The 13754-nt window shown below is 45.3% G+C and overlaps 1 protein-coding gene across 1 annotated transcript; it reads left to right on the forward strand.

Annotated features, from left to right (window-relative positions):
* Positions 1–259: 259 nt before the first annotated feature.
* Positions 260–4555, forward strand: LOC309516768 (extracellular fatty acid-binding protein-like). Its single transcript, XM_082195611.1, has 6 exons — positions 260–393; positions 474–616; positions 1848–1918; positions 2811–2921; positions 3883–3984; positions 4528–4555. Exons 1-6 carry the CDS (start codon positions 295–297, stop codon positions 4542–4544), a joined length of 543 nt encoding a protein of 180 aa, XP_082051737.1. The 5' UTR covers positions 260–294; the 3' UTR covers positions 4545–4555.
* The last annotated feature ends 9199 nt before the right edge of the window (positions 4556–13754 follow it).

A 13754-nucleotide genomic window follows, 5' to 3' on the forward strand; every position in this document is an offset into this window, starting at 1 on the left:
AAGCAGAGACGCAAGATGAAGTTATGGGTGACTGGTTTGGGTCTTGCCTTCCTCTACGCTGCCCATGCTATGCGTTATGACTTTAAAAAGTGTGACCCAAATAAGGTAACCACCAGCTCTGGTCTTCTGTCGAGCTCCAACCGAGCACCGTGGAGGGACAACCCCAGGGAGGGGAGACACCATTTGGGGAAGAATTTGGCAATGTCAGATGGCCCATTCCTCAATGGACACTTGTTCCTGTACAAATAGAAAATGTTCCAGGTCCATTGGGGTCTTTGGAGGGTGTGCACCGTGATGTGTGCACTTGGCCATTTCTGCTTACCATCTGCATGGACAGGAACTCCTCATAATCTTCAGATGAGTCCCATTATTGGAAGGGAACACTTGTACCAGGTAGGCAGTCAGGAATTTCTGCTTGGAGCCCCAGTGTTTTGCTGCACCTTCTGAAAGGGCCACTTGTTTTTTGTCTTCAGAAATTCCCAAAGACCTGGTACACACAGATCTTCGCCACTAACAGCACCCTGCTTTCCGACTATTTAGATGGAATGAGCATGGTGGCTGCCAACTTAACAATCACGAAGGGTGGAAACTTCAATGTCTCTTCCACTTTGCCAACGTAAGTTTGCCTGTTTTTGCTGAGCTGTTGTAGCATCGCCCACAGATGGAAGAAAACCCTGGGATGTGGTTGCTCTGGTGAGTTCTTTTGCTCACCATCAGGTAGAATTTCTGAATTTGAACATGTGAATTTGAAGATTTCCCCGTTGTGGTTTTGAGAGATGAGATGAAATTAGAGCAGCACTATGTATCCACTGAGCAAGTTTTAATTTGAATCTATGGTTATGCATCTACTGACCATGGAGAAGAGGGCTACTGATGGCTGCTAACTATGCTTCCAAACACCAATTGCCGAAAATCACAGGAGAGGAAAGTTGCTTTCGGGCTTGAATCCTGCTTGCTGGTTTAACATGGGCATCTGGTCGGGCACTGTGAGAACAGGACGCTGGACTAGATGGGCCATTGACCTGATCCAGAAGGCTCTTTTTACATCCTTATTAAACCACAGAGCCTAGGACTTGCTGATCAGAAGGTCGGCGGTTCGAATCCCCACGACGGGGTGAGCGCCTGTTGCTCGGTCCCTGCTCCTGCCCACCTAGTAGTTCGAAAGCACTTCAAAGTGCAAGTAGATAAATAGGTACCGCTCCAGCGGGAAGGTAAACAGCGTTTCCGTGCGCTGCTCTGGTTCGCCAGAAGCGGCTTAGTCATGCTGGCCACATGACCCAGAAGCTGTACGCCGGCTCCCTTGGCCAATAAAGCGAGATGAGCACCGCAACCCCAGATTCGGTCACGACTGGACCTAATGGTCAGGGGTCCCTTTACCTTACTATGTTAGAATCATAGAATTGTAGTGTTGGAAGGGAGCCAAGGGTCATCTAGTCTAACCCCCAGCAACGCAAATTTGGCCCCAGCAACGCAAATTTGGATTTGCGATGACCTTGAGTTGGGTGGCCACTTTCCGAGCCAAAGGTGAAAAAATCTCTGTGACATTCCTTCCAAGATTTTCCCCTGGGAAAATAGGGACGTCCTCTTCCATCCCCTTCAACATTTCTCTGATGACCTAGGGACATGCTATTGAAAGGAAAAGTGGGACATTCTGGGATCAAATCAGAAACCTGGATGGCTTCTGTAATTCCAGGACTGCCTCTGGAAAATTGGGACGTTTGGAGGGTCTGAGGATGGCCTGATTCAGCCAGACCTTTCTGATATCCTTACGAAGTCCAACGCCTCAGATTTCACAACTGCACCACTGCTCCTCGTGATCTGACCCCTTTCCTCGTCTCCTTTCACAGGCCCTACGGCTGTCTCAAAATGGATATGGCCTTTACCCTAGGGGAAGATGGAAAGTATACCTGCAATAGCGGTCTGTATGAGCGAAATCTCGTTCAGTTTTAACCTGTTACAACTATTCACCCTGCATCCCTAAGCAGTGTGAGAAGCCCTGGGGGCAGACCCAAGTTGGGCTCCCTTTGGAAGGGAAGAGGACGGGAAACGTGAGGCATTTCTGTAATATTTAAATCAATTTGCATGTTTACAAGTTGAATGTAGTTGTGGTCTTCAGCAGCAGCTTGATGTTTCCAGTGGCAGGAAAATCTGCTGCCCTCCTATAGGGCAGATGGGCCAGTTTTGTTGTTGTTGCTTAGTCGTTTAGTCATGTCCGACTCTTCATGACCCCATGGACCAGAGCATGCCAGGCACTCCTGTCTTCCACTGCCTCCCGCAGCCAACTCCATAATTGTGGGGGCTGGGCACCCACAAAGTCAATGAACAAATGGCCTCTGCGGTGCTGTTTATGAGAGAGAAGCAGTTCAGCTTTCCCCTCCGCAGACAGCCAGAGAATCAACCTTTTTTGGGAGGGGGGCACTCATTTCCTCCCTATGGAACAGGGTGCCTTGCTGGTGGTGGAGACCAGAGCTGAACCTTCTCTCTCTCTCTCCCACAGCTGCAACGCAGACATTCAATGTCACATGCACAGGCCTGCATGTAATGGGTGTGACGTCACACGCACAACATTGTGCGTGTGATGTCACCTGAACTATTCAATAACACCCACACCCAAGTATTATCCATTCTTGTTTTCTGTTTTAATGGTTTGATGATTTAATGCGCTTTTAACAGCTTACAGCCGTGAAGGACAGATGAGTCAAGTTTATTCATTTATTTTTAAGGGAAACATTCCCGTTGGTGCTAAATTTTGCACCGATTGAAGAGTCCCCAATTCATTACGCATGCCTTCCTCTCTCTTTTTTCTCCAGAATGGGGTAAAGGCGTCGTCCTAGATGGGCAGACAGATTGTAAGAGCTACTGCGTTGTCACGGCTGCACACACACGGGATGGCGTCATGTCCATTTATTTGACCCTTTATGGTATGTAGCCAAGGAGACTCCCACCCTCACCTTGAAGAGGGAAGAGAGAGGACATTTATTAAGTCGTTACATTTATACATATCACCATTCCGCCCATATAATCAAGGGGATTTGCAATTCAAAATAATGGTGTAGGACAGCCTGTCCCCTCCAGAAGCTTCGGATGACAACTCCCATCAGCCCTAGCTAGCATAGCATAACTTCCAAGTGTCCTGATTTTCCAAGGACTGTCCCGGAAGTACAGAAGCTGCCCCAGTTTCTGATTTGATCCCAGACTGTCGCGCATGTCCTTTTCCCAGACCCCCAAGTACCTCGAATTTCCAGGGACAGTCCCAGAGCTACAGAAGCCATACTGGTTTCTGTTTGGATCCCAGAATGTCTTGTTCTTCATTTTTCCTCCTCGCCTTGGGGAACAGTTAAAAGTGGCATGTATAGGTGCAAAAACAGAGTTCTGTTTATCCTGAAAATAAATTCTCTGCACCAAATGAAGGAAATGGTGAAGTTGGAATACAAAGCTATTCCTATATTGTTGAAGGAAATGGTCACCAATCTGCTTTAAATCCTTACCGCTAAAATTTTATTTCATTCCCATTATGTGTGGAAAGTGTTATACACCATCCCTTCCCTCTCACATTTTTTTTTACCACACTCTTGTGATGTAGGTGAGGTAGAAAAGTTGCAATTGGCTCAAGGTGACCGATGTTGACGTGTCCATGACAGCTATTTGTGCGGCAGAAGTTTCCTGATGTAGAACAGGATGTCCCTATTTTCACTGCTGAGATGTTGGAGGGGGTTGTATTGTGCCCTGAACATCATCACCTCACATTCCTTATTTGGAAGACTTGGCCAGAAATTCACTCTTTTCCCTCTCCCCCTTCCATTTTTTAGCTGCACAAATGCTGCCTTCTAGCAACTGGAGGTGTGAAACGCATGTAAGGTTCAGGTCTTGTCTCTTTTCCAGGTACTGCAAAAATTCCCACGCGAGAGTCCAAGCAGATCTTTGCAAAACAGTTCGCAAAAATGGGCTTGGAAGAGAAGTATTTGGTACAATTTCCTCCAGAAGGTAAGACCTAAGAGAAGCTGTTCTTGTACGTCCCTGTGAGGCAGAGAACATCCGGTTGTCAGGGACTAAGGAACAGATAACTCCACTGGGCTTAGAAATTTAAAAACTTTCAGGGGGGGGGCTCAGTTTCGGGGAAGGGAGAGATCAGATTCAAGAACTGGGGAAGTGAAGACTGGTGTAAAAATGTGATTTTTGTGCACGTGGGGAGAATTCCTGCATCTCTTTGCCCTTTTTCTTGCACAACGAACTCGCCAGTTCGCTCACCGCCATGTCACCCTGTTTCTGCCTTACCCGGAGAGGTGTCCTTCAGGTGTTGCCTCCATCAGTCATTGGAGTCTGCCTGGCCAACGCTCAGGGATGATGGGATTCCAGCTAGAGGCCATTGGGCTGGGGCTGGGCTGGGCGAGTCGCACACAAGCTGCCTTCTAAGCTATGAAGGCACCAGACACATCCGGAGCAATAAGCAAACAATGTTCCCCCACTTTGGAACACCAGTAATTTTTGACGGATGCAATAAACTTCTTTGTTGGTTTGTTTCCACAGTGGCCTGTGCAGACTAAAGACAATAGGTGAGATTTCTTTAAGGCATCGATTCCATTTAGGGCCAAGGCATAAAGAGGAGCAGGCCCTTTTGCAACTCAATGCAGTTTGTGTGGTGGCAGAATATGGGCACAGAAATAAAAAGGACATATGTCGCTTTAACTAAATGCCCCTAAAAGGTGATATTTGGGGGCAGGCAGAGCTCAATCTGTTGATCCACTTCTGAATGCCTCAAATCACTACTGCATCTTAGAGAACGAGGGTTGTTGTTGTTTGTTTGTTTACTCCATGGGTAGGCAAACTAAGGTCCGGGGGCCGAATCCAGCCCAATCGCCTTCTAAATCTGGCCCGCGGATGGTCTGGGAATCAACGTGTTTTTACATGAGTAGAATGTGTGCTTTTATTTAAAATGCATCTCTGGGTTATTTGTGGGGCATAGGAATTCGTTGTTTTCTTTTTTTTCAAAATATCGTTCAGCCTCCCACAAGGTCTGAGTGACAGTGGACTGGCTCCATGCTGAAAAAGTTTGCTGACTCCCGGTTTACTCCCCCTATTCTGCTTCTCCACCTGATACTGGGATATGTTCTGGGTTCTCTAGATGGACAATGAGCAAGTTGCATGAGTGACACTTTCTGTGATGGCACACACCATAGATTGGAAGTACATTTAATGCACTCCCAAGGAATCCTGGGAACTTGTTAAGGGTGCTTGGAATTGCAGCTCTGTGAGGGTTTTGTGTGTGTGTGTGTGTGTGTGTGTGTTGCTTTAGATATATGGTGTCTGCAGCTTAGTCTGTTTTCTGCTTTCTGAGTAGGAAGCTTTGTGTAAGAGGGGCAGTGGGCAGAGGAAAAGATGGGAAGCCCTAAGAATTTTGCTGGTGAAAGTGAGGGTAGAATCCACTTGCAGAGATGAATGTCTGCTGCAAACGGCATTCCTCTTTCAACAAAGTCTTCGGGATGTGCTTTTCTGGGTGTGGCCATAGCTTAGTGGCCGAGCACATACTCTGAGTGCAGAAGGTCCCGGGTTCAAGTCTCTTCATCTCCCATTAAGAGAACTCAGAAAGACTCCTCTCCGCTTGGCCCCATGGAGAACTGCTTTCCGCCACCAGCCGGTCGGATCAGTGTCTTGACTCGGGATCAGGTTAAGTGTAGGAATGCAATAAGGGAAACACTTCCCTGAAACGTAGATTTATACAGTGTCCGGTATTGGGGGCGGGTGGGGGAACGACAACAATGATGTTATTAGGATGTATAAAGAGCTAAAAACTTCAGAAGATAACCTCTTCTTAAACTTAGATGCCTAATTTATGGGGTTTGACCATTGGTCAAGGCAAATGGATTCTCCATGCCCTCCCATCTGTAAAAAATTGTTATTGATACATTGTAAGGGCAAAAATATGGCCCTCATCAATCAATGCACAGATGCTATGAGAACTCTTGCAAGCAATGGACTCTTGCAAGCCTAAGGTCGAAGATGATGCATGGACAAATTTACTGATATTTGGAATGTCTTTGTCGAAACCACAGTGACACATGGATTAACATATACAATAGGTTTATCCATCTACATATATACTATCTAGTTTTGTGGCCTTAATTGTATTTTATGCTTTTTTCCCTATTGCTGTTTCCCCCTGCTTTTTAAAAGGTTTCTAATATATTATTTCCCTCCTCTTCTTTTCTATTCTTCCTTCTCCCCCTTTTTATTTGCTTTAATCTACTAGAACAATCTCAATAAAATTATAAATATTTTAAAAAGTGTTGGAAGGTGGAATCTGTCACCCTCCAGATGTCCTTTTTCCAGCTGCCCTCATCCTCGTGCTAGCAGGGGCTGCTGGGAGCTGGAGTCCACCAACAGCCAGAGGGCAGCACTTTTCCAGCCCCTAAGTTAGGGGGTCAAACACTAGGGAAGTCTCGTATTCAGGGCTTGTCCACACTTGGCTTAACCCATGTCTATAAAGCATGAAGCCGAGCAGTTTTCCATTTGCCTCACCGCTTTCCCTGGGGGAAACGCTGTATTGACCGCTGAATTGGAGCAAACATCCATTGGGGGACACCCGATGGAAGTTTGCTCAGTTTGGCAGTCAAAAGTGGGTGTTTGTGGCTCATCCAAAAGGTGGTCGTGCTGGAAAGGGAGAGAGAGGCTGCAGCCTTTTACAGTGGACTGCATTAGGCCAACTTACTGCTCCTGTTTCACAACTGTTCTTGTCTTGCAGGTAACAAAAGAAAATGGGACAGCAGATCAGATGATACCACCCGCTGCTTTTCCTGCGCAATCCCCTTGCGGGCTTTGCTAAACTCCTGGGGCGGAAGACCCCTCTTGCTCTCAATAAATAGATCGAGAAACAGCGGCTTATATTTTTGTCTGTATGTGCCAGAAGGGCAGAGGTGGTTTAAGAGGGTGGGGAGCTGCAACCGGGTATACCGATTTTCAGTGTTTATACTACATTTTTAAAGATTTGCCTTGAGAGACTCTTTAAACCTCTTTTGTTGACCACCACCTTTCCATTTTTTAGTTGGGAATAGAGTAGTTGCTCTGGAAGACGATAATCAGGCATCCGTACAACATGACCAGTCCAACGAAGCTGATGTTGAAGAATCATTGGTTATCTTTTCTTCTTCCAGTACACTGGCATTAGTTCGCCTGTCTTCCTAAGTGATGTGTGAAAATGGTCAGAGACACCAGTGATGGAATCTTTCGATGACTTCTTTGACCATGGAATTGAAGTTTGTAAACACTCCTTCAGTGGAGGTTTTGAAGTAGAAGTTGGATGGACATCTGTCATGGATGCTTGAGTTCAGATTTCTGCATTGCAGAACTAAAGGACCCTTGGGATTCTTTCCAACTATACGATTCTATGATTCTATAATCCTATCTAAACCATCTAAGCTGGTGGTCATCATGGCTTAACTGTGTGCCGTGTGGAGAAGTTCTTCTTTACGGCTCCTGAAACCTTCCAATGTTTAGCTTCCTAGAATGACCACAGATTCTGGTGTTATGAGAGAGGGAGAATTTCGCCCCCCCCCCCTTTCTCCATGCCATTTATACAGTAAATGTGTATCATGTCATCTCTTCTTCGCCTTGTCTCAAAACGAAAAAGGAGCCTTCTCCATGGCTGCCCTGAAGGATAGCTCAGTCAGTAGAGCATGAGACTTAATCTGAGGGTCATGGGTTTGAGCCCCATGTTGGGCAAAATTGCAGGGGGGATGAGCTAGATGACCCTCAAGATCCCTTCCAACTTGGTGATTATGTGGGAGCACAGGGTGAACTAACAAACTAATTAACTAATTATTTGGAATTCTTGAAATACCTGGGTTCATAATACCCCATGATTTACCTAAATAAAGTGGAAGTACTAAATCTTAAACCATTCTTCCACTTTGTTTCTATATTTATTCATCCTTTATTCCTTATAATTTTTTTTTTTAAAATCCAGTTGAAGGAAGATGCAGTTATTCTGGCTGGGCAAGATACCTTCTTAAAAAAAGAAGATGACTGCAAAATTTACTCTTAGATGTAGAAACGATGGAAGGGGGGGTTGGGTTTTCCTAATTTGAAGCTTTGTTGTTATGTCGTTCATCTGAAAAACATGAGTCTTGTTGTGAAAGGTGATAACTAAAGGTTTCTTCCATATGACCCCCTTTTAAAATCATCCTTGTCAAAATATAAGAACAATGACGTCTAACAGTTTAAAGGTTGGAAGGAACAAGGTCACCATTATTTTAAAGATTCCTATCGATCTGGCATCCATCCCGTGCCAATTACTGAGCTGAAGGACAAACTGGGTACTGTTAGTCGTACATGACTGCTGCGATATCAGGTGCAGTATCTTATTTCCGTGCCAATAATTATGCAACGAATCCACGGACCTGCGTTGGGAATTTTATTTCCCTCAAAACGATTTCCTGCTGAAGTCCTCTTATCTGAGGTATGTCCTCACCTCCGCTTTCTCCGCCGCTTTCCCCAGGGAAAACCCACAGTTTCCCACTGAATTGGACCAAACAGCAGAACCGGCCCTGTCTTTAGGCAGAGTGGGGCCACCGCCTCAGGTGGCAGAAGCCCTCAGGCAGCACTCCCGCAAGTGCCACGCCTGCCCCACCACCTCTGGCAGCGGCAGAGAATTGGTGCCACCACTGGCACCAATTTTCGGCTACATTGCATCCGTTTTGAGTGAGATCACTGTAATTCCAGTACTGTCCCTGGAAAATCAGGACATTTGGAAGGTCTGTACAAGGAGTGTGCTTTGAACTCAGGGCTGATCTTGCAACTGGGTGGGAGCAGGTTTCTTTCTTCACTTCACATTTGTCTACTGCCGTTCTATTTTACTATACACAAGGCGATTTACAGCAACAAAATATACAACAAAGAACACACATCATGTAACAATCTAATCCAATGCAAAACGTCCTAATAAAACATAGCTTTAAAATGGAATGACTTATATCAAATAAAGTAGTATTAAATATAATAGTACACAATAAAATTAAATCTCAGAACACCAGCAAATAATAATTAAACAGAAATTCACTCTTAACAATTACAATAAATAATTACTTAAACTATGATCAATAAAAATAACTGAAAGTCACAATGCATCAAGTACAGTAATACCTTGGTTTTCAAACAGCTTAGTTCTCGAATGTTTTTGCTCCCAGATGCCGCAAACCTGGAAGTGACTGTTCTGGTTTTCAAATGATCTTTTGGCAGCTGAACATCCGGCAGGGCTTCCGCGGCATCCGATTGGCTGCAGGAGCTTCCTGCAGCCAATCAGAAGCCACACTTTGGTTTCTGAACGTTTTGGAAGTCGAATGGACTTCTGGAACTGATTCCATTCGACTCCCAACATACGACTGTACCTGCTCTGGGTTATGGGTTGGTAACTGGTTATTATACTGGCCAGACTGGGAACCACAAGACGGAGGCTGCGTACTCCATGCAATATGTTGAAAGCGCATGGATTTCCCCAAATAATAATGGGAAGTGTAGGGTTGGGAATTATAGATTTTTTGAGGTATCTCCCACCATTTGCAGAATTCGGATACAGAATTGTAGGCTGTGAAATCTGGGGGATTTATTTCTTGCAACCAAGCATCCTCTTAATTCAGGGAATAGGGCGCATCCTGACCTTGGGGCTGGATGTGGCCTTTGGAGCCTTCCCAAGGGTCTTCCCTCCTTGGTTCCTCTCACTGCTCTTCAAATTCCATGCTGGCTGCGGGGGGGGGGGGGGGCAAGACATTACAAGTGATGGGCCTTCCAAACTGGGTTGGAACCCCAACATGGGGCAGGAGGTAGATGGCCTTTAACAGCTGGAAGAGGAGAGGTGTGTAGATGACAGAGGGAGTCTTATTTATCATCACTGCGTGTGAGTGAGTGTGTGCGTGCACACACACACACGCCCCTGCCATAGGCCGGAAATGGGTGTGTGGGGTGCATATGATTGGGTGCTGAATGGGGCGCAGCTTAGCACCCCAAGCCTTAATGAATTTCAAACACTTGCTAATTCCGGGGATTAGAAGTGTCTAGGACACAGTTTTGCATCCCAAGCTTTAATTAATTTCTAACACCCGCAGGACCCAGGAATTTAGGAAAGTCTGGCACTTATAACAATATATTAGATGGCTTTTATAAAATAAAAATACTAAAAAAACCTCTCTGTCCCATTGGAATCATGATCCAGATGGTTTAAATGGATCCTTTTTGACAAAGCAAATGGCAGGCTCCAGATCAGGGTTAAAGCCCGTCTGCTCCCATGGCAGGGTCTCAATATTAAGTGTTCTAATGTCAGGTATACTTACTTCGTTAAAATGAACTTTGAACTATATAACTATATGAACTATATTAGTGTCTTTTTTTTTTAGGATTAGTAATATTCTGGCTGTTGAAAGAACACCTGTTTTCCAAGATTCCATACACTCTTTGGTCATTTGTGCCCAAATCTTAATTGTAATATTACTTCATGTCATTGAATCAGCAGATTCCCTTTTATCTCGTCATGCATTTCCTGCCTCACGTCTCCTCCTCTTCTTTTACAAACTTCCCGGAGGATCACATTCTTCCATGGGAGTGGCTTTGAGTTTTGTCTAATTAAATTTTATAATACCATCAAAGCAAACAACCATGGTACGTTATTATTTTTACACACGATACAAATCACACCACCGATGACATAAAAAAGGAAAGCAAAGAAGCAAGGAATGTGTTTCCACTTAGTAAAGAAGCAGGCAAAACAACAGGATTTATGTGTATACACTGCTATGGACGAAAACAAAGACAATCCACATTTGAAAAGTACCGTATTTTTCGCTCCATAAGGTGCACTGGACCATAAGACACACCTCGTTTTTAGAGGGGAAAATCAATTTAAAAAAATATTATTCCCCCCCCCCAGCCCCAAAGAGCAGCTGTCCACTTCTCCCAGAGCTTCTCGGGACTGCCGCCGGGGGAAGCCTGGGTGTCCCCCCCCAACCCCAAAGAGCAAAGAAGCCAAGACAGTGAGCGGGATCCATCCCGCAGGCTGTCTTGCCTTCTGCCATAGCCGCGCGCAGTCTCTCCCGGCAATTCCCCCACCTCCCGCAAAAGCCCACAGGAGCCACACGCCCTTTAAGGAGCGCGCGGCTCCTGCGGGCTTTTCTACGAGAAGGGAGAAGGGACTGACTGGCCACGTCAGTCCTTTCTCCCTCCTGGGGAAAAGCCCTCAAGAGCCTCCCCCCTGCATTCACTCCATAAGACGCACATACATTTCCCCTTACTTTTTAGGAGGGAAAAAGTGCGTCTTATGGAGTGAAAAATACGGTAATTATGTTGACCAAAGTATTCTAGAGATAGCACACCTAGACTTAAAACACCAGGAGGCCCCTCCCAAAATTAAAAAGAATAGTAGATGATTGGGGTTCATCTGGGCAACGGCGTAGCTAGCTGCTGGGGTGCCTGGTGCGGGGGCGTGTCCTGCAACCGGGGGTGGGGCAATCCAGCTATAGGGGTGGGGCGAGCCTCTCCGACGCTTGGAGCCTCTCCGGCACCTCCCCCTCAGTTGTAGGGTGGCAGCACGGAAGCTGCAGGCACCTAAGCCACCATGTCACTCCTAAAAAGTTTCGTGAGCCCAATTTTTTTTTTAAAAAAACCACTCTCATTTTGTCACACACACCCCAGTGATGACACCTGGGGCGAACCCTGCACCCCCTCCCTCCATCACTGCATCTGGGGTAAGAATTGACAAAAGAAATAAAAGGGAACCAGTTGCCATGGAATTTGTCTCATTCAATTTCACCCCTAATGACTCTACAGAGTTGAGTTATTGTCCGCGAGGTCCTTTGTCCACACTCTGCCATACCAGTTCTGCAAACTGCATACCAATTCTGCTCTTCCACAGAAATGCAATCTTCATTCAAGGAGCCATCAAAATGTGCAGCTTTAAAAGTTTAAATAATGTATCTTTACTCCCAAAGGCACATTCTTCCACCCTCTTCCGAGACAGACGAATGGCAAAAATTTGCTCCTCAAAACAATTAAAGAAGTGCCAATCCAGGATTTATAAGCACCTGTGCAGGGAATGGATATTGAGCTGTAGATAGGGTGCAAGCACGCTGGAATGAATCAAGTATCACCCATGAATCAACTCAAGTGATTATCCCTTCACGAGAGCTGAAACCGATTTGAAGGATGACACCTGCCATAGTAATTTCCAGTCTCCCTCAGAAATTTCTCTCCCGATATCGGCCTCCCAAATTGCTCAATGCCCCCTCCCTCTCCAAATCAGGTTGCTACTGATCAAGAAGGATTTGACGAACAGTGGTCACATCGCCCTTCGCCTGTCTTGGGTGGTGCTGACACAATTTCTCAAATAGTCCTGGCACACAATTTCTCAAATAGTCCTGACACAATTTCTCAAATAGTCCTGGCACACGACAGCATCTTCTAGACTATGAGGCTCACAAAGGTTCCAGCAAATTATCTAACTGCTGAGAGATGCTTACCTCTGTGAAACAAATCTTGTACAGTGGTATGTTAGTTTAAGAACTTAATCTGTTCCTGAAGTCCGTTCGTAAACCAAATCCATTCTTAAACCAAGGCACGCTTTCCCTAATGAGGCCTCCTGCTGCTGGTGCCCTTCCACCATTTGGCTACCGTTTGTAGACTGAGGTAAAGTTCGCAAACTGGAACACTACTTTCAGTTTTGCGGAGTTCGTAAACCGAATAGTTCATTAACAGGGCTGTTCGTAAACCGAGGTACCACTTTAAGTATTTAAGTATTTTTCTCCCCACTCCTTATATTGCTTGTATTGACAGGGGTCACAAAATTGTGGATGATCTAGAAATGGGATAAACATGGAGATAATTCAGGGATTAGTCTGTGTGCCCAAGTGCCCCACACTTTGAGGGCTGAATGAAGGAACTGATTCTGAATCCCTTGGAGATCTTTTCTCACTGAGGGTAAAAAAAGGGATTGCTCTAATGGTAGGATAATGTGGGCTAAGTTCTGTACTAACTCAATGAATTTCCAGTCAATTTTTGATAACTTTGAACAATTGCTGGATCTGAAAGGCATCATTGTACAATCTCAAGCTAGGTACCCTGAGCCCGCAGTTCCTGCTACTTCTATATAGAGCAGCTTTACTTATGCAAACTATTTCCCTCTCCTCCAGTAAAAGAGTCTATTTTCTCCCATCTTTGAAATTCATGGTTAGAATCTCTATCAGGAGCCTTTAAATAACGAGAAATTGGGAAGCAGTGTCATTTTAAATACGGCATTCCTATCGACCCAAGAAGGTTTTTGTTTCTTCCTTTGGGACGGGTCCTTTTGCACTTCAGTTTACAAACCCATATAATCCCTCTTACGAAGTTGTTTAATCTCTTTTGTGGAATGGATCCCAAAATGTTTTAAACTGCTGAATTTCAGCGGACATCTGTTGGATTTGCTTTTGCGCAGGCAGGGATATACGAACTCTGATTTATCATTGTTAGCTACCAGACCTGCTACCCTCCCAAAGTCATTAATTCTAGTCCAAAGGGCAAGGACAGCAGTTAAGGGACTATTCTAGCATCCATAAAACGTCACTGTCAAATAAAGTAATACATTGGTGTCTCCCATTAATGCGCAGGTCTGCTCCAGTGGAAGAAGGCCTCCACTACGATTGCCCTAGTTACCATAGTAATTTGGAACTCTTGCAATTCCCTAAGGCCAACTGGCATCGTGACTCTGGACCCTCAATAGAGTTGCCATGCAGCTGTTT

Source organism: Podarcis vaucheri (genome assembly GCF_965113315.1).
Source record: "Podarcis vaucheri genome assembly, chromosome: 13".
Lineage (NCBI taxonomy): Eukaryota > Metazoa > Chordata > Lepidosauria > Squamata > Lacertidae > Podarcis > Podarcis vaucheri.